Source organism: Sprattus sprattus (assembly GCF_963457725.1).
Source record: "Sprattus sprattus genome assembly, chromosome: 4".
Lineage (NCBI taxonomy): Eukaryota > Metazoa > Chordata > Actinopteri > Clupeiformes > Clupeidae > Sprattus > Sprattus sprattus.
Window position 1 is genome coordinate 20,576,793 of NC_137923.1, and position 21,557 is coordinate 20,598,349.

Genomic DNA, 21,557 nt, shown 5'->3' on the forward strand with positions numbered 1-21,557 from the left:
ACTCCCCGTTAACAGGAAGAAACCTTGAGCTGAACCTTGGCACATAAGGGGGGGGCGGGTGTATCCGCTTGGGGGGGGGGGGGGGGGGTCAGAAGTGGAGGGGAGGCAATCAATAACATGGCAGATTAATTAATACACGTATAAGGATCAGCATGCTAGCATACTTCAATAAATGTACACAAGTCATACAAACATAAAATGATTTATACATGATACATACACCACTGATAGTGATTAAGGTGGGGAGGGAGCATTCAAGTATTGTAGAACTGCTTTGTACACTGCAAAAATGCTTTTCTAACCTAGTGTTATTACTCTTATATTGAGATGAAAAAATCTAGTTGGTCTTGTTTCTAGCTAAATTGTACTTACCTAGTGCTTTCTTGGTAAGGTTATTTTTGCCTATTTCAAGCAAATATTACTTATTTTAAGAAATCTTAACAAGCCAAATTTGCTTAACGCACTGGCAGCCAAATTTGCTTACAATTTAGCTAGAAACAAGACCAACTAGATTTTTTCATCTCAATATAAGAGTAATAACACTAGGTTAGAAAAGCATTTTTGCAGTGTAGGTATACAGTGTGCTCGTAAGGTTACTATTTCAAGGGTAATAAGAGTAATGGAACAGAAAACTATGTTGATAGTGGCAGTTATTTTCATTGCACATGACATTGGCGGTTAAATGAAGAAAGACTGGGCCATAAAGTTTTTGAAAAGCCTGGAAAGTAGTCTCATTCCTCCCAGCTCTGTAAGTATGTTCAATACTAAGGTCATAATGGCCATGAACTGCAGCTGTGGGCATTTTTTAGGTTGCAGGTATGCTGTAAGTGTTTAGGTCTTTGGGCCTCATTTATAAAAAGTTGCGTAGAAACCATCCTACATTTTGTCTAAGACATTTTCTGAAATGATCGTAAGTGAGATCCACAGAAAATGAACATACACACAAAAGAAAATATGTGTACGCCAATCCTTCAGTAATATATCACAAATGGTTGTGGAATTGTGCGCAACTTAATCTCTGCCCTCACAACGCCCCTATTTTATCTAATTAGCATATTATCAATGCACAATCAGAGCGCATCCTCAATGCACAAACTATCTGTAACACTGGCAAGCAAGAAATAAATATGTAAACAGAAAAATTATAGTGAGGCTGACATCGACGTTCTGCTGATGGAAGAGCAGATGCGGGCCAAAACATTGTTAGAAAGCCTGTCTGGTGGCGTAATGGCAAAAGCAAAGTATGTGACATGTAGTAGACACGTCTCCGAAGCACAAGCGGCCGCACCTGGGGCATGAGCAGCACCAGAAGCCGCATTTGCGGCAGCAGCACCTGCTGGTCCAGCATCGGGGCCTCGACGGCCATCGCAACCTTCCCTTCAGCATGGCTTTGGTGCGCTCCTCTACCGACCGCGCACGGGCATGTGCTGTATTGAAGTGGGCTTCCTAGGCTCTCTGAGTGTGCGCAATCTGGATGAGAATACATTGGGAACCCTGTTTTACGCAGGAAATCCTCTTTCACATTTTGCTGTTCCTGGGCACTGTATGGAAATCTAATAAATTGCGGGCATATAGAGGGATAATACTGCGTAGAAATTCTGCTTAATGATGCCTGGGATTGCTTGACTGGCGCGAACTAGAACCAGACGTAGAGATACGTCCTTTTTATAAATCTGTACTTTGACGTGGATTTGATCGCACGCACACTCTAAGATCAAATCTGTGCGTAAGTACGTTTTATAAATGAGGCCCTTTGTGTCTTTGGCCTTAATCATTCTCTGTGTTTTATTCTGGTCCAGTGGAGAGGAGTTGGAGTGCAGTTTGAAAGACCTACGACCTGCAACAGACTACCATATAAGGTATGTGCACACACCTCTCTTCTCCTTTGAAACCTTCATTTGACCTAACAGCTTTTGTTCACTAGATTTGGCATTCTGCTGATGGCAGCTGTTATTGCCTTACTCCTTTATTGATTTACTTTTATTTATTTATTTAGCTGGCAATCAGTTGGCTGTTTTGTATTGCACTAAGACTTGGTTGCGTTTATTGAAAATGGTGCGCCACTCAGTCAAGGCATGTGTGTTCATATTGTTCCTGTCCTCCGCTGACACAGCGGACCTTGGCCACATGACCTTGGCACCTTCATATTCACACTCTACAACACCAGCTGCTTTGGAAAAAAATATGGAGCAGTGCACAAATGAGCTTTGCTTAAAACACGAAACATTTAGGTTTTGATAAATAGTTGGTCACCTTCTTATGCCATGTCCAGTAGTGTGCTTTCAAGGTTTATTCTCACTTGCTGTGCTGAAACTCTCTTTGTCGTTGAATCTGTCAGCTCTCCCATACCCTTCGGAACCTGACCCCAAGCTACATGAATTACTGGGCTTTCACCATTCATTCCCCTGACATCTGTCCACGCATCAAACCTCTCCATCCCCCCCCCCCCCCACGCAGGCACACAGGGTCCCCAGTATGAGCCTGTTGGTTGGCCATAAAAGCCAGAGAGCAGCTGGTTGATGCTTGTGTTTATGATCAGAGTGTCTCTCCTGCTCTTGCTGCTGGAGGTTGTGTTAGGTCAGAGACTGAAAGGAGGGGAGAGCTTTGCTCAATTCAAATGTGATTAGAATGTTTCCGGGGCATAGCTATTTGGTTACTGGAGTGTGTGCGTGTGTGTGTGTGTGTGTGTGTGTGTGTGTGTGTGTGTGTGTCTGTCTGTCTGTGTGTGTGTGCATGTGTGTGTGTGTGTGTGATCTGCAGAGTGAACGCCATGTATAACTCAGCGAAAGGCTCGTGCTCGGAGGCAGGAGCGTTCACCACCCACAGCAGCACCCCTGACTGTCCCTTCCCCCCGAAACTCTCCCACCGCACTAAGAGCTCCCTCACGCTCCAATGGAAGGTAAGAGCAACCCCCCGCCCCCTACCGACAAAACCACACTGTGACATTCTCACTTGCCTATGTACTGACTCACTTGCTCAGATCTGTCATTCAAGCCCAATCCTTCACTCACTGACCCGCATAGTCAACCCCTTGCCCACCCCATTCTGTCTCCCACTTCTCATCTCTCTTTCTTTCCTCCCTCACTCTTTATCTCTTCCTCTGCAGCCTCCTGTTGACAATGGATCGAAGATCAGCAACTACCTTTTAGAGTGGGACGAGGTAAACTCCATTTCCCTATTTTGATCTGGCCCCTGAGTGGAACTGGGCTCCGTGTTTATCTCATCTAGCATCAGTGCCCTTCAGCCCCAAGACCCTTAGTCCCAGGGTCGATGCATCTGGAGTGGCCCCAAAGTTCACCTGAAGGCTGAGTTCAGATTCGATAGCTGAGAAGAGAGTGCACATCTCTGCGCTGTCTTACTGTAGTAGTTTGATTTGACCCTGTGTTGCTTAGATATGGTAAGAAAATGAATTACATTGTCTCTTACAAATTCAACTGGAGAGCCCCTTCTGCATCAATACAAGGGTGTTTATATTTTTTTCTGAGCTAAGCATCTTATCAGAGGGAGAAGAGAGAGTTCATGGAGAGTAGTATGAGTTATATGAACCTGAATAGGTATCGAAGTGATGTGATTGGGAGATAGAGCCTTCCTGGTGCCTACACAGTGCTGCTTATCTGTTCCGTTCACTAATGTTCCAGTGTTTATACTCAAATAATAGGAATAATAGTCTGTTTTGTATCTACTATCTATCTTAATTCTCACCAGAAACTACCGATGTAATCAAGAGTAACAAAAGAGTTGGATGCTAATACAGTTTTGGTAATTCTCCTCACCCATTGGTCCACAATGGTCCATTCTTTGCAGGGCAAGAGGAACAATGTTTTCAGAGAATGCTACTTTGGGAGCCAACGGCACTGTAAACTGACTCGTCTGTGTCCGGCCATGGCGTACACGTTTCGAGTGGCTGCGCGGAATGACATTGGCATGAGGTACGTGACACCACCCGGCAAGTAAGCAAGTAACCACTAAACCCTTTAGTTAAGAGCATTTACTGACATAGGTGATGCCATAGATTCCTGTTTGGGGCTCTCTGAATAATGCCAGGTGTCTCGCCACCTGTTAATACCGAACCATTTTCAGTGAATTATCCAGTAATGTCTTCATTTCTCACTTCTTAATGGGGGAGAGGGATAGGGAAGTCACCTTGGTGTAAGAGTTATAGACACTACATTTCATTTTATTAACTTAGAATACAGAGCCCTCCCCCCCCCCCTTCTCTCTCTCTCTCTCCCTATCTCCTCCTCCTCTCTCTTTCTTCCTTTCTCTATTTATCCCCATCTCTCCCCCTCTCTCACACACTCTCTCTTCCTCTCTCTCTCTCTCTCTTTCTCTCTCTCTCTCTCTCTATATATATATATATGTATATCTCCATCTCTCTCCTTGCCTTTTAAAAATGGGGAGAGACTGTTAGACCAAGTTGAAGGAGAAATAGCATAAAGGAGAAATCAAAGGACAATACGTGGCACGTCCTGTCCTGTCTGAGACTGTTGGCTGTTTTTATCGGCTTCCACCAATGACAGAACCTCGTTAAACCCCTCCCAGCTCAAGATGGAATGAGCAGAAGCCCCCACAGAGGAGGAAATGACATTGGCTTGTAAACTTGCAGGGAACGGGATGCCTTTTTGTAATAGATTACATTTGGGCCCACTGAGAGGAATAGAGAGTGCAAACGCAATCTCTGTCGGGGGGATTTATACCTGGTGCTGCGGGCTGGTCATGGAGGCGCGAAGGCCCTGTGTCTCAGTGCGAAGGTGTAAGTGGAGATGAATTCCTCCATTAATGCATCTAGGGGGTTCATTGAGATGGAAGCCACAGGATTGATATCTATATACCGCTTTAGAAAGAACAAAGTTTTCACATTTAAGCTTGTGGATAAAACCATTTCGAGTTCCAACACATTTCTCTATTGGGAGAGAGTCTATTTTCATACCAGGCTGAACCATTTCCCATGAAACTGAAAGGCTGGCAATCAGAGTGAAGGGCATTCATCTTTAACTTGTTAAAGGTCCCTGACTTGACACTGTTGGAAATTATTGTTTTTGACCCAAGCACAAATCTCAAAAAGATACTTAAAGTTACATGAGAGTAAAGACAAAAGTACGACTCCCTGTCCTGACGCCCACGTACCCTCACACACACTCATCAATAGTGGGTATTGAGTTAAAGTTGCATTTGTATGCAGTACAGTATGTGGCAGTAAAGTAAACGTGTGTGTGTTTGTTTGTTTCTGTGTGTGTGTGTGTGTGTGTGTGTGTGTGTGTGTGTGTGTGTGTGTGTATTGCAGTGGTCTCAGCACGGAGGTGGTGTTCTACACGACTGGAAGCCTTCCCCATCTGCCGCACGCTCCCCGGCTGGTGCGGGCCGGCATCACCTGGATCACGCTGGAGTGGAACCGGCCCGACGGCTGCTCAGCCGAGGAGCACATGGCCTACACGCTGGAGATCCTGGAGGAGAACAACGTGAGTCCATCCCAAAGCTGGCCCAGAGCTGGCCCAGTCAGTCCGCATGCAACAGGCACTGCTTGAGTCAAACATTCCAGAACTTTGGGACACTGAGGAGCAGACGCATCACTAAACCATCCACAGACTTCTGAACATCCTGCTCCGAAACCCCTCTCGTCAACACATTACATTTGTCCCAGTTGTTTTTGATCAAAGTTTGTAAAGTTGCACGTACAAGGGCCCTCACAATATTTTACACCTTAGCTTTCAATATTACAGTCAACACACTCTCATTAAGTTTTTTGTGACTAACAGAACAAATAGCCAATTCTGAAATGAAATTACCCATTTCTATCTTGGCACAATATATCCTTGGTTGTGCTGGTTTATTTATCAAATTGGTTTATTATTCGAACTTTGATCTTTAGATACTGATAGAAACCTTAATGTTTGCTTTTCATAAGTGTGTGAACAGGTCTGTGACAGATAGTTTATGAGAGCATAACAAGCTAAACGATTCTAATCTAATCTCCGCGATTCTAATCTAATAGACTTTTTGTCAGATTCAGCTAATTGCTTTTCACGGCCCTCTAGTTGTCTGTTCTGTGAATGTGCTCAAGAAAACTTGGGTGTTTGTACATAGTCCTGACTCTGTGAATGGGAAACAAACATAGTGGCTTGGAATGAGCCATAAATAATCCATGCCAATCAACATGTTCCCTCAGGAAAACACAGAAGGCAGAGGGTAAATTTGATTGGCGGTTAAGCTCAAATAACAACAACCTTTTGCCAGAATCATAGATTCTGCCTCTAACCCAACATCAACATTAATTGAGGTTTTAGAAGGTTTTCTTGTGTATGTGTGTGCACTGTTAGTGTATAATGTATAATATGTAGTTACACACATACGTGATATGTGAAAATGTGCTCACATATGGGTGTAAGATGTGATTTGTAGCATGTGAACTGACCGGTGTGTTCTTTTATCTTGTGCTCCTGCAGGGAACAGAGTTTCACCCAAAGTACACTGGAGAGAACTTGACCTGTACTGTAGAAGGGCTGAAGAGGAGCACACAGTATAAATTCAGGGTAAGAGCCACTAGCCCCTCTGGTTGATTATAGACCACTCAGACCCTAACTCACTCAGGATGATTACTCCACTACAGTCATCGTCTGCCTTGAGCAAACAGCATATATAGTTACATGTTGGGATACATTTTTTTTCTTCACTTTCCTATCTCTGAATGGGGCCAGGAGTGGAGTGGGTGCTCAAAATACAAAATAACAGCACCCTCTTACTCAAAATTGCTCCTGATATGTGTTCCATGGTGACAGAGACATTTTGTTTGTAATTTATGTGTGTGTGTGTGTGTGTGTGTGTGTGTGTGTGTGTGTGTGTGTGTGTGTGTGTGTGTGTGTGTGTGTGTGTGTGTGTGTGTGTGTGTGTGTGTGTGTGTGTGTGTGTGCGTGTGTGCGTGTGTGCGTGTGTGTGTGTGTGTGTGTCTGTGTGTGTGTCTGTGTGTTTGTGTGTGTGTGTGTGTGTGTGTGTGTGTGTGTGTGTGTGTGTGTGTGTGTGTGTGTGTGTGTATATGTATGTTTGTGTGTGTGCGTGTGTGTGTCTGTGGGCCTTTGATTGGCAGCCATTCAAGGTTTCTTTGTGCAAGGAAGGACTTGCACACAGAAAAACTAAAAAAAGGAATTCATACTGAAGTCTGGATTTTTATTATTTCTATTTGCAACAATGCTGGGCAGTACAGATAGTGAAAAATATGTAAAAAACGTTTCAGACCATGATGGACTCAAAAAATGCGTGAAAAGCAATGCATGATGGGTCAGCCTATATGTGGGTTGCTATATAGGTGTACCTCAGTTGGCGAGGGCTTAACTGAGCACCCATGGAGTCAATTGCCAACAGATCACATCATTCCATAGCACCAACACATTCTCAATATTCACAATATTAGCTTTTGCATCGGACACACCCTTAAACAAAGACAATGACTGAGTGAAAGGAAAAAGGTCATATCATATGTAATTCTTCATTTTAGCCACTAGGATTAGACTTGTATTCAATTAAATTTGTCTGGGAATTCCCCTGCACTGCATTTCATTTGCTCAGTTAGTCTGGCGCACTACTAAATGGAGGTCCACTTCAGTCACGTAATTGGACACGCCTTTAACCAATCAGACCAACGATACTATTCAACGATACAACGATCGGTAATAAAGCAAACACATCTTTTTTCTGTATGAATTGTTCCAGAGCAGGTTTCTGTTCTATTTTCAAAGAAAATTTGCCTTTGAAATCATCCAAGACAGCCGCGAGAGCAGTATATAGTTTTGATGTACTTCTCTCTTTGCTTTCGCTTTTGTTACGTAGACGTGGTTATTTTAAATCCGCCAGGTAGCCAAAAGACAGTTTGTGATTGGCCCCAAGGATCCTGAGAATGCTGAAATGAACTTCTATAGAAAGTTTGCCAGACCCACTTCTGAGGCAAAATCAAATTGGCCGGAAGAAGAGGGACGGGACTTCCCAGACAACAATTAAATACTTTTCAGATTTGTTTATATAGCCTCAGGGTGCTTTACAGAGCCCAGGGCCTGAGCACTCCTAGAGCAAGCACAGTGGCGACAGGGGCAAGGAAAACCTCCCTGTTAGGAAGAGGAGGAAGAAACTTCACTGCACTGATCTTTTCCCCTGACTACCTCACCAGAGAACAAACAAATTACAATGTCTTAAGGCGCAGCTCAACCCTTGTGAATCACTACTCAGAAAAGGGCCAGACAGCTGGCAAAGGTTTGCTCCATCTCAGCTGTGACTGGTAGCCTTAGCTAGCCTGGCTTTGTGGCATAGGCTTTATTTCCTGTACCTTTAAGTGTCAAAGAGTGGATATTATCTCTGGAAATATTTGAATCCCTTATTGGAAAATGTGATTGGCAGAATCAAGTAAAGAATTTAAATATCTGTTTAAATCTGTGTTTGAAAGAGAGAAAGAATATCTCAAACCAAATGCTCTGGTAATTCTGTAGAATGTTATGGTCATACCAATAAAGCATCATTTGAATTTGATAGATATAGAGAGAACAGGAGGGGGATAATGTCTGTGTGTATTTGATTGGGATAGAGACAAAAGTAAAGGTGGTGTTGTGTAACATTATAAATATGTCACACTGACACAAGCACACTGTGGCCCATGAATGAGTCCCATGAATCTGCTGATGATCCTCTATTAACCATGCGGAGTGTTGCACAGCTAAGTGGCCATGATTCATGGCTCACCCTTTGTCTTGTTTTAATCTGTCCTCTCTCTCCCCAATTCTGAGCACGCTCCTCTGGCTGCTTAGAAGTGGTTGGAGTCTCACTGGACCACTGCGGGAAGAATCAGCTTTTGTCTTTCTCTAATTGAGCTTGTACCACTGTCGCCTTTTACATTACACATAACCGACATTACATACAACCGATTTGCAATATGTATTTATTTTTAGTGAGACACTTATTAATGTGCCAACTGATTTTTAAATCAATGAGGGATGGAAAACAAAAACAAGTGTTTTATTTCACCTCTGTGGGCAAATTTGGGTGATGCATAAAGGTCATTCATGCAGCTTTTGGCGGTGTCGTGTTCTTTGATGGATACAGATCTATAATGAGCTGGGTTTTTGATGTTGTTTTAACAGAATCTCTTTCATGCTTGCACGCTCTGTCTCTCTGTCGTTCTCTTTGTAACAGCTGATTGCGTCTAATGTGGAGGGCCGCAGCAGCCCCAGCGAGGTCCTGGTCTGCACTACAAGCCCTGACAAACCTGGTCCCCCATCTAAGCCCTGTGTGAAGGGAGCCATCACACCTTACAGTTTCACAGTGGAATGGGGTATAATAATGAAAGACTGAGGAAAAGCAAAGAGAGAGAAAGAGCAATAGAGATGTGTGTGTGTGTGTGTGTGTGTGTATGTGGTTGTTAATTCTTGACACTGCACAGCCTGCTCTGAAATTAGAAATGCTATTCAATTAGAGGGACTCTCTGTACAAAATGTCAATTTATTGGGCCAAGCAGATGGTATTCACCGGCTGCATTACATTTTTAATTACAGGTATGTGAGTGTGTGTGTGTGTATGTGTGATTTTTTTTGTATATGTGTCTGGTATGCTACACATTCATGCACTCGCACACGCACACGCACACGCACACGCACACGCACACGCACACACACTGCCGCAATAAATCAGCTCCATGGGCTCTTCGTCATGGCCCCACTCCAGGCGGTACTCTGCGATGTCTGCGCCCGAGGTCTCTGGACTCTGGAGGACAGGGAGGGATGCACACACACACGCACACACACACACACACACACACACACACACACACACACACACACACACACACACACACACACACACACACTCTCACACACACACACTCACAAAGAAAAAAAAATTCAACGTCTCTTTCCATTTTAGATCCTCCTCAAGATAACGGTGGCTCGGAAATCTTGACCTACCTCTTGGAGATTTCAGAAGGCAGTTCTGATGGTGAGAATATCCCACTCCTTCACATGTGTTGTGTATCTAACAACCGAGCCCAGTAATAAAACCAGGACAATTATCACTTTATAACTAACACTTTAGGACATTCAGCCCCTTAACGCAACAACTCTTATATTGTTGTAAGTCTTCTTTGGGTTCATGTTTGTCCCACATTTTCTAGAATCATTTGCTCCAAGAGAAAGCCCTAGACAAACGCAACTTGTGGCTACGAAGGGCACCTAACTGTATATACTGAGTACAGCACAAGTCTGGCCTATCAGTGGGCTTATAGGGGATGAATAACCTTTGACCTGTGTGTTCACAGCCAATCAGTGGGACATTGCTTATAGTGGGCCGGCCACAGAGTGTGAGTGTGATCACTTGAAACCTGGCACTTTGTACAGGCTTCGCATCTGCAGCATCAGCACCGGAGGCCACAGCCAGGTAGGTCTCCTGACAAGTGTATTATGGGAAGGCGTGGCAGGTGGCGGTGATGAGGGGAGGTCCTTTGTGTGCTCGCCTTAGCTGAAGATGGTTTTGAATTGAGTGAGAGATGAGCTGCTTTGTGACCATCTCCTTTGTGCTCTGGGTGTGTCTGCAGTGTTCTGAGAGCCTGCCAGTCCGCACACTGAGTGTGGCACCAGGACCCTGCCAGGCTCCGCGTGTCATCGGCAAAGCCAAACACAAGGAAGTGCAGTTACAATGGGGTAAGTGTTTTCCTGCTCAAGAACGAACAAAGAGATGGAAAATTGCCACTCACACACTTTCTCACCAACACACTTACACAGTCAGGCATCCAATCACAAAAAAAATGGTACTCACACTAAAAATGTGTAGACACACACACACACACACACGCACACATAAACTCATACTCGGAGTGTGGTGTGCAACCATACGTATTTGTGTTTTCTGAGGTGCAATGAAGAAGCATTTGTGCTCCTTTGTGCAAACTGCTTAATGGCTCACAGACATTAGCCAACCTTAAATTAAGCAGCCAATAAACAGCCACAAAACCAGGCCCTAGTCCCTCTCTTTAGGATATTAAGCTATATGACGTAAAGGGACGAAAAACAAACCCTCACCTCACCAAAATATTGACCAGGCTCAGCTTAGTAGGAATTGATCACAGCAGAGGTAACTTAGGTGCTGCTTTCTAACTCTGTTTGGTAGAAAAGATAATCTGACCAAATCAGTGAGGCAAAAAACAACAAAAGGAATCTCCATACTGCAAATACAGTGTTGTGTTGGGAAGAGCACTGATGGATTCACCAAGCTACCCGCTGACAGTGCTGTAGTACATGTTGGTATAGCATATTTAAAAAAAAGTGGAATAATGGTTCAATTAGACACACACATCTAAGCACCTATGCGCACACACACAAACACATACGCATATCAGAACAACCCAGAGGACCACCTGCAATCTAAGTTGCCCTTATTTAAGCGGGAAAAACAAAACAATTTTCCATCTCTTTGTTCGTCATTGGTTTAATTGCTGTGACAGGTCTCCAGAGCTGATTCAGGAGAAACCACCATAACACACTGCCATGTCTACACTGCTGTAGTTTGTTTTGTTTTGGTTAGTGCAAGGGGATCTGTGGGAGTAATTGGCAAAGTTTCTGAGGCTGATGTCCAGCTCAGTTCCAGAATAAATGTGCGTCTTTTTTATTTAATTTGGAGAATACAGCGCCCCTTGAAGGCATCAACAAGTTTCTACACTTTCACAGACCATATGTATATCAGTGCAGACCAAAGATACTGATGACGCAGAAACGCAGAGACTATGTGAGAGTATGTGTCAGTGACTGATGACCTGCCATGATTTTTCCATTACAAAGATTCTGTTTAGCCACAAATACATTTCACAGGATATCCAATTAATGAATACTCATTCTTTCTTTCTCTCTTTCTCTTTCTCTCTCTCTCTCTCCCTCTCTCTCTCTCTCTCCCTTCAACTCTCTCTCTCTCAGAGTGTCCGTCCTCTGAAGGCTCTTGTGAAGTGACTGAGTACAGTCTGGTGATTAGCGTGGGGGAGGCAGAGCCTGCAGAGGTGTACCACGGTCCGGAGCTGGAGTGCACAGTCGGCAGCCTGCTTCCCGGCGCCACCTACAGCTTCCGCCTGCGCGCCACCAATGAGGCAGGGGTGAGTCTGGTGACGCACCGTCTCGCTCTGCCACCTCAGACATGCAACACATGCCCAGCCCTGCACTGTCATAAGCCCCCTGCCCGCTAGACACTATCCTCTACCCTCTGCCCTCTGCCCTCTCCACACTACCTTCTCCCCTTTGCCCTCTGCCCTTTACCATCTACCCTCTGCACACTACCCTCTACACACTACCTTCTGCACACTACCCTCTTCCCTCTACCCTCAACCTTTACCCTCTTCCCTCCACCCTCCAGGTATTTCCTGAGCAAAAATGTAAGAACTGTAGCAGTGGCTTTGTTCTCTGTGTAGATCTGAACAATACCCGCTCAGCGCTACTCATGACTCTAGATCTGCACGGAGAACAAAGCCACTGCTACACTTGTTGCTCAGGAAATACCTGCACAGAGTTCAGCAGCAGTTCTTGGTGTTGTTAATCAGCACTGCAAAATAGCTTAAAACTGACCATTGGTCATTTTTTTATTTAAGAGCACAAAGCCAGTACATCAGTGCTAGAGGCTCTTTTCACAGCTGTTCAGATGAGCGCAGCTTCTCGGGCTCACCAGAGCTGTTAACACAACGCCAGATGAGACACATTTAGATACATTAGGCTCTGGTCCTGGCCCAAACTCCGCCCATGCATTCAGAGCAGCCCGGGCCTCTCCATCACAGCTGTGTTTATGTTCAGCGCTGGGACCTAAACCAGTAAGGAGAAATGCATTGGCATTTGTCACCTATCTGTATTCAAGCTGTTAGGGTTGGTTGTATACTCCTCCTCTGCATCAAGAGATTGTAAAGCCTTGCTCTGTGGGTCAGGGGCTGAGGCGACTCACAACAAGTTTGATCCACAATGCATGCTGAAAGATGTAATATTCCTCTCCTCTCCTCTCCTCTCCTCCCCCCCTTGCCAACAGTACGGACCTTTCTCTGAAGCCATGGAGGTGACGACCGCCGCTGGGCCCCCAGGCCAGTGTGGGGCCCCGTCTCTCACTCTAACATCCAGCACTTGTGTCCTTGTGAGTTGGGAGGTACGTCTGGCCAAATTCTGGACAAATATAAATACAGCCCGTGACTAGTTCATACTCAAACAAACTGAATAATGTGTTGCCTTGGAGGATGCCTTGCCTTGCTGTGCTTTGGCATACAGCTCAGTTGCGTGTTGCTGTTTTTTCACTAGCCAAGTAGCTCTCCCTATTAGCACAAAAATAATGGAGGAAGCAAATTGTGTCATCAAAGAAAAAGATGTTCACAAGGATTTGAAAAAGACGGTGAATGAAGGAATGAATGTGTGAATTAATTTGTTTTCTCCATTATTGTAGTGCTAATAGGGAGTGCTACTTGACTACTGAAAAAAGCACCCTGCATTAACATACATACATAATAAAGCCGTAGTAATTTCCATGATGGTCTTTTTCACATCAGAACTGAACACAGGACAGGATGTATTACAATAGACAATACAAAGTGTCATCCACAGAAATCAAAGAAACACAAAAACAAAAGGATGCCTGAGGCTTTTAAATTGTTCATAAGGCTATTCAATTGTTCAAAAGGGTATTAAATTGATAAAATAAAAGTTCTGTAGGGATTCCTCTTATGCTCTAAGTAGGGTGTACCCATCAACCCTCTAGTCCAAGTAAACTTACTTGAAATGTTTTAGCAAACTTTGCATATGTAGATGATAAGGGAATCAGCATTTTGTAAATACAGACCAAAGGTTTAGTGGAGAGTAGCTGTGATAACACTCTACTACTGCCCTTCTCACAGTCCTCCTTCTGTGTCTGTGTCTGTGTCTGTGTCTGTGTCTGTGTCTGTGTCTGTGTCTGTGTCTGTGTCTGTGTCTCTGTCTCTGTCTCTGTCTCTGTCTCTGTCTCTGTCTCTGTGTCTGTGTGTCTGTGTGTCTGTGTGTCTGTGTGTCTGTGTGTCTATGTGTCTGTGTGTCTGTATGTTTGTATGTTTGCATCCCTCACTGTCCTCCAGAGTCCAGAGACCTCGGGCGCAGATATCGCAGAGTACCGCTTGGAGTGGGGCCATGACGAGGAGCCCATGGAGCTGATTTACTGCGGCAGTGACACTCAGTGTGAGATCTCTGACCTGGCCCCCGCCACGCATTACTGCTGCAGGCTGCAGGTACTGGATCAAAACCACAACGGGCTACAGCACAACACCAACAGCCCCAATGCCACCACTCATACCAACGACTTACCAGTGCTAGCTCGATAATTAGGAACTTCTTCCTATTGCCATTGCCAGTCTTTTATAAACTTACGAGTAGGAGACACCCCTTTAACAAAGATCTGTGTTGGTGCACTGGCGAGACGTTCAGAGATATTTGGCAGTAACAACACGGTGAGGACCAGCAATATTAGTCAGATCAGTCACCTCCCACTGGAACACAGAGATACCAAGGGAATGTAAACCCTGCATGAAAGGTGTTAAACGTGTGATTGTTCACAGGAGCTAATAGAAGTATGCGTCACATCCTGAACTATCAGACTGCTGAAAAGCTTTGTCTCAGAGAGCAGGAATTAAACTGGCCTTTACTCCATTGCCAACAAACCTATGCAGTCTGCTCCCCAAGGTGCTAAGGATGTGAGCCCAACTCGACAGATGTTAGAATAGCTGTTTGCTGAAAGCCAGCTGTTTACTCCCACTGTGCATCAGTGCAGCGTTTGACAGGTAATTAAACAGAGTCACTGAAAGGGACCTACTGCCCATATTATTTATGGCAGTGACATTGATTGTCAGTCTGATCGGCGTGGGTCAGACTGGACGCCGCCCTCTGGATGATGGTCCGCAGCCTTCACAGCCACAAATCAAATCAGTGGTACATTACAACCAGGACGGGGAGCTGCTTCGGCCGTGATGCAGTATTGGTCTGACCCTAGGTTAAAACAGGCTTCCTTTTAGCATTTTAGACTGAACACACACACACACACAGAGAGAGAGAGAGAGAGAGAGAGAGAGAGAGAGAGAGAAATTGGGGGGGGGGGGAAGGGGAGGGGAGGGAGAGAGACTATGCTTCATAAATGGTTGCTAATGATAATGATGTCGATAATAATTTACTTGTATATTTATGATATTGTGGTTGTTATGGAATACAACTTTTTTAAATCACTGAGGAAAAACAATTGTATTATGCAGACTCCACAAATATCTGTTGATCTGAAGGTTGTGTTTTGAGAGGGGAAGTCGACTTTATTTGCATAGCACATTTAAAAACAACAGGAGTTCACAGTCAAGATTAAGGCAATGATAAAATGTTTTGATAAAAGAGATAAACGGAAATAAGAGAGAAAAAGAGAGAAAAGGAAATGAAACAAGTAAAACTGAATAAAAGAAATAGAACAAATAAAAGCTAAATCATAATAAAAAAAATACTAGAAATTGAATAGAAGAGCAAAATTAAAAGTGATATGAGAAAGGGAGTAAAAAACAATAAAACATGAAAATGAAATGAATGAAAGACAAGCAAGTTAGAGTTTATAAATACAACCATAAAATAGATCACTTAACTAAACAATGCAGAAAAAGAGTAAACCACAATAACTAAAGGAATAGACTCGACCAAAGCCTCAAACTGAACTACAAGCACATCCAGAAGGACGGATTTGAGTGCTGTTGTATGTTTCATATCAGCATGACCTGCTCTTGCCCAGGCTAAATGGTTGAATACTGTTCAGAGGACTCAAACTGTCATTGTGTTCAAACAAGATCAACAAGTGCTCCTCCGCCCTGGTTCTTAGCACAGCCTGTGAATGAACCTAAGCAAACCAATTAGAACTACAGAGTCCTGCTTAGTAAAGCCTAAAGGCTAATTCAGAGATGGGGGCCCAGACCACTGTGAGAGCATCTCTGTATTCCCTGCACTGCGTGCATCAGTTCCACCAAGTACTAGTGCACCCTGCATGTAACACTAAAAGCCTCTATCCTCTATCTCTATCATATGTCCTGTTCCATCAAGCCCGCGATCCTGAACTCATTGAGGCTTTCGCACTTCACGGTTCACAGTTTGCTCTCAAATATGAATGTGTTGGTAACTCAACTCTAGGTAACTACCCGTCATGTTCGTGTCTTCCAGGCGGCCAACCAGGCTGGTGCGGGTCCCTACAGCGAGGCGGTGAGCTGCCACACGCCAGCCAGCGCTCCGGAGGTGGTGTCGGGGCTGTGTGTGCTGGAGCAGGACCCCACAGGCTGCGGGGACTACTCCCCCTCCACCTGCTTAGCCCTGCGCTGGGACGAGCCCTTCTGCAACGGGGCTGAGATCAGCAGCTATGAGCTGCACCTGGGGGAGAGCAGAATCAGCCTGGACGGCACCACCAACTGCCATCTCATCCAGCATCTGCAGCCCGACACAGAGTACAGGTGAGGACTATCTCTCTCTCTCTCTCTCCCCCCCCCCGTGGTTTCTATCTTTGTGTGTAAAGGTGTGTGTGTTGTGTGTGTGTGTGTGTGTGTGTGTGTGTGTGTGTGTGCATGTGTTGTTTTCTTGAGTGTCCTTATTTTCTGCCATTGATTTTCAGCTCTGCATGAGTCCACTGTCATTGCCATTGTCAAACTTTCTTGTGGCATAATTTGGCAGACATTTTCTACGTGGTGCCTGATTTTGTTCCAGATTAAGACAGCAGGGGGTTTGCCATCCAGGGACAGAGAGGCTTTTTGGCGCACTGGGAGAGCTGTTGTCTTCATTTTAACAGTTGGAGCAGTGAATGAATAAGCAATGGATTTTTCATGTTTCTCTCATGCTGGGTCTAACTTATCTGATCATTAAACTATAGTGGGGAGAAACTGAAAACTATGTGAAATAAATGGGAAAGACATTTTCTATGAGAGAATAGGTATAAAAGCAGCACACCTTTGCATACACCACCTACAGCCCAGTTGACACTAATATAATCTTGCCAAAACACTAAATGGTGTCTTTTGGCAGTATAACTGCATAGTTCTTATCCTGGATGGCTAGTGGGAAAGACACAGGTGTTTATCTGTCATTCAGATGACCATATGCTATCAAAATGAATTTGAGGATGGTACCAAAACTAGTTGCCTATAAAACCATACCTCAGAGAGTGGGTCATTTTTGCATAGTGTTACTTTAATATAACCTAGTATTTTAGTATTTTAAGAATGTATGCAGAACTATAGAATGTGAATCTAGGACCAGATGAGACTCAGAAGGTCCACAAACACACACACACACACACACACACACACACACACACACACACACACACACACACACACACACACACACACACACACATACGCCACACATACACATACACATACATGCACATACTTGTATTTACTGCATTGATTCGTTTCAGATTCTATGAAGTAAGATCAGTCTGTCCAGAGGAGGGATTGACATCAAGTCTGAAATGCACACCTCACAATAGGATCTAATCTAACTCTAACAGTCCTCACACAGTTCATTTATTTCCCTTTATACCTTTACATTCTTCATCTCTGCAAAGGCATTATAACACTGACAAATACGTTATGTTAATTTTAATCGTAAGATGCACACCTGGACTACTTGATACATTTCATACTCTTAGGCTGTGTCTCTGCAGTCAGTTGCCAATTGTATTGCTTGTAGCCAATTATCTGTAGCACTCTCTGACAGAGAGGAGCTAAAGTAAGTCCTACTGATTTATATTCAAGACTCCACAATAAAATGTGCAGTGTGAAATGTAAAATGAAAATAAGTTTCACCAGGTAATGGGTTATTGTAATAGGCAGATAAACGGATGTGGCAGTCATTCTCACATAGTAGAATTCCATTCGTTAAGGTTGCCTACTTTTCGATGATGGGAACAATGAATTCTGAAGTCTGACCCAACATGAGCAGAAATGTTCAACCAACTTCTTACATCTCACTGGCATGCTGGCTCTCCTTATTGTAGACCGTGGCTTTACATTTTGGCCAAATTGGCATACATTAGCCCTTTTGCTAACTAAAATGTTGAGCAATGGATAATCTCCCCCCATCATTGCAGCCTCGTAGCCTAATGCAATCTGTAGAAAGGTTAACTCCTGTGTTGTTGTGCCGTGCAAATGTCAGACAGGAAAGCATTTTTGTTGTTGTTGTTGCCTTTGAATGATGCCCACAGTCTCATTCTGACACTGTAGGTCCGTAAAGAGGCTATTTCTGGTTTCAGCTCAGCACACATAGTTTGGCACTTCAATAATTCAGACTTCACCCTCATCAATTTTGTTGTTGAATTGCGAATGTTCCAATTCTGATTGTCTGTGTGTTTTTGTGTGTGTGTTTTTGTGTGAGTGTTATTACTGAGGGATTTGTGGTGAGGGTGTCTGATGTTCTGGGGTGCAGAGAGCATGTGTTATTTATGTATGCAAGGGTTCATTTGCTGAGGTGGGCTGCTGTTTTTAACCTATTTGGTGAGTCACAATGTTATGGTTTGTCCTCTGCATACAGTGTGTGCAGTCTCTATCTAAGGCATACACACACACACACACACACACACACACACACACACACACACACACACACACACACACACACACACACACAATCACACACACACACACACACACAAGCAATCAAGTCACTCAAATAAAAGAAAGGCATGTACACAATCCCTCACATCATGTTGATGTTGGATGTGAATACAAATGCTGTCGCTCGGTGAGTGGAGTATGTGAGCTACGTGGTTTTTTTCACATACAGATATGACTACTTTTAGCAATAGTTGGTTTATGAACAGTTGTTATTGTCTATGCTATTATATTTGTAGGTGTGGATGAGTGATTAAGCACTGTCTGTTGTCTAAAAATAAGAGAGCGAACATTGGGTCAATGAGGTTTAGATGCATCTATTCACATTATGGACATTCTTCCAATATTTTAATAAAAGCTGTATTGTAGTTTATAAAACGTAAGTGTTTTTTTTGTGTGTTTTTCTCTCTTATTTTTTTTTTATATACGTGAGCTATCAAATACATATCTAACTAAGTATCAACCCAGCCAGTGTTTCCAGACTTATGTTGTGTTTACTTGTTTCCTGCAAAAAATGACGTGAACACATAATTGCTGTGTGTTGATCTTCCGTTATTTATCCACTGCTATTTCCAGATCTTTAATTGATTTGTTTTGCAGTGATTGGCCTATACTTAAATCAATATACCATGTAGTTTTACAGAGGACACACTATAAAATGCACCAAGGATATTCTGAGGATGGTTCTTTTGTCTAGCTCTTACTCTAAGGGCAATATGATTATTTTTTTCGTTTCTCTAACAAGCTTTCTGAAATTTCACCTCCTGTGGGTCAACGTAATTCTGTTCAAACTATGGGTATCAACTCCCCTGCAATGCACAATCACATCTCTCTGTCTGTCTCTCTCACACACACTCTTTTTCTTCTCTCTCTCTCTCTCATACACACACACACACACCCTCCAACATGCACAGTAATAATCTGTTCTGAAAAGCTGACACAAAATGACACTTATTTATCTGGGGAAGGGGATTACTGTCATATTAAGCACATCACTTAATCTTATGAGTCATTCCTCAAGGTTAGATGTCTTTGTCTTTGGCTGGCCGAGACTAATACACCTGAGAGGGTCCGTGTGATTTGAATATCCTGAGGAACAATTATATAGAACAATGTATCTCTTTAGTCTGCATTAGACACTGTTAGTGCAGTTGAAGCTATTGTGTCATGTTTTAATCTCTGTCCATGATAAAAGTAAAGAATTTTAAAAGCACAGATCCATTATATTTGAACTATTGCTAGTTTAAAAAAAAAGATATGTTAGGTTGAAGTGATTTATATCTTTTTGTCTTGATTGACAGTGCTGCAGTACATTTCATTTTCTGAACTACAATTCCGTGAATCATTATAAACAATCTTCACCTTTTCACCTCTCTTCACCTGTTAAAAAAACCCTGGTTGAATTTTGGCAGAAGCCCCTCTGAGGCTTTCAGACATGGTGCACGGGCACAGGAATTTAGGATCATGCTTTAGTAAGTAGCTGGCTTTGAATCTCAGTGTCAGTCCACCATCCCTGCAAAGAGCTCATCTCTGTGTATTCCTCGACAGCATCCAGATCCAGGCTCTGAACGAGGTGGGTGATGGCCCTCTGAGTGCCCCTCTGGTGGCCTGCACCCGGCCCCTGCCCCCCGCGCCCCCCAGGCTGGAGTGCGTTGCCCCCGGGCCGCAGAGCCTCAAGCTGCGCTGGGGTGACAGCAGCAGCAGCATCAGCAGCAGCAAGGCCCTCCTTAGCGTGGAGCTCATCTACAACCTACAGATGGAGGACAAGGCCGGCAGGTGAGACTCAGAAGGTCCACAAACACACACACACACACACACACATACGCCACACATACACATACACATACATGCACATACTTGTATTTACTGCATTGATTCGTTTCACAGTTTTACTTACAGTTTTTTTTTTTTTTTTACAAACGGTTTACTAACTAAAAAAAAAGCTATTTGTTAAAACAGCCTTTTCCAATCACTTGCAACCACTGTGATTTAATAAAGAGGTGAGATTGTTTTTGCTGGCAGTGGTGGCATTCTGGCAGACATGCTGAGTGCCTTTGGCATCAGACAGATGGAGAGCTAATTAAGTCAGAATCACCACCAGAGCAAAAGTGGTGTGGGCACCTTTTATTTTCCCACAATGCCCTCTGCCTTCTCAGCCTGTGTCAGGCACAGGGGGCAAAAGTGAGTGACTTTGCCTTTCACCTTATGAGTCGAGTTTAGCCAAATACTTTTCTAAAGTTGATTTAAAAGTTTTGTTGTATTTGAATAGCATCCAACTTTATCAAAATAGGCTGTACTCTTCTATGATTGCCATTGTCCTCCTTGAATAAGTCTCTGCCAGTTGGAATCACTGTAAAGGAATTTATTATCAAAGCATTTCTTTAATGCTTGGAGTAGTCCATAAACGCTGATAACCAGAGCCTAATTTTCCACTGTATTACTGATACTTACTTCAGCATGTGTTCACAAAAATAATTGTGCATAAAAGTGATGTACAACATCAAGATTATCAAGTCTATTTGGGCAAATGCTGAACATGTATGTTTTCCAAAGTGAATCACTGGACCGGTTACTGGTAGTCCTTGTGATGTATGTATAACTTTATAGCAGAAAGAAAAATGTTAAGTTATACACTTGTGATGCAAATTGTGGTCATTGAGTTCCAAGAGCTGACATCTTTTATACTCGCCTCTCCCATAAAAACAAGTTTATATGCACGAAGTGCAAGACACTGGGGGTAACTGAGCTTTGAAACTTGGACCTGGCGCAATGTGCTATGTCCTCTCAAAACTACAATTTATCCATGCTTCACAATGAAGCTGCCTAACAGCTGAAAATACACAAAATATAATAATAAATCTACAGGGACTCCAGTTAACTCCCATTTCTAAATTATCCTCCTTATTTGTAGGTAACTTCTGATAAT

At 43.5% G+C, this 21,557-nt stretch overlaps 1 protein-coding gene across 1 annotated transcript in view; it reads left to right on the forward strand.

Moving 5' to 3' along the window:
• The window catches only part of fndc3ba (fibronectin type III domain containing 3Ba), a 109,172-nt gene that overhangs the window by 79,438 nt on the left and 8,177 nt on the right, over positions 1-21,557 (forward strand). Inside the window, exons 9-23 of the mRNA XM_080837948.1 lie at positions 1,800-1,859; positions 2,761-2,899; positions 3,107-3,160; positions 3,805-3,929; positions 5,285-5,459; positions 6,444-6,530; positions 9,172-9,310; positions 9,898-9,969; positions 10,289-10,407; positions 10,565-10,670; positions 11,937-12,109; positions 13,024-13,137; positions 14,090-14,239; positions 16,191-16,474; positions 20,180-20,407. Coding sequence (XP_080694074.1) covers positions 1,800-1,859; positions 2,761-2,899; positions 3,107-3,160; positions 3,805-3,929; positions 5,285-5,459; positions 6,444-6,530; positions 9,172-9,310; positions 9,898-9,969; positions 10,289-10,407; positions 10,565-10,670; positions 11,937-12,109; positions 13,024-13,137; positions 14,090-14,239; positions 16,191-16,474; positions 20,180-20,407 — 2,025 coding nt within the window. The remainder of the gene's footprint in view (positions 1-1,799; positions 1,860-2,760; positions 2,900-3,106; positions 3,161-3,804; positions 3,930-5,284; positions 5,460-6,443; positions 6,531-9,171; positions 9,311-9,897; positions 9,970-10,288; positions 10,408-10,564; positions 10,671-11,936; positions 12,110-13,023; positions 13,138-14,089; positions 14,240-16,190; positions 16,475-20,179; positions 20,408-21,557) is intronic.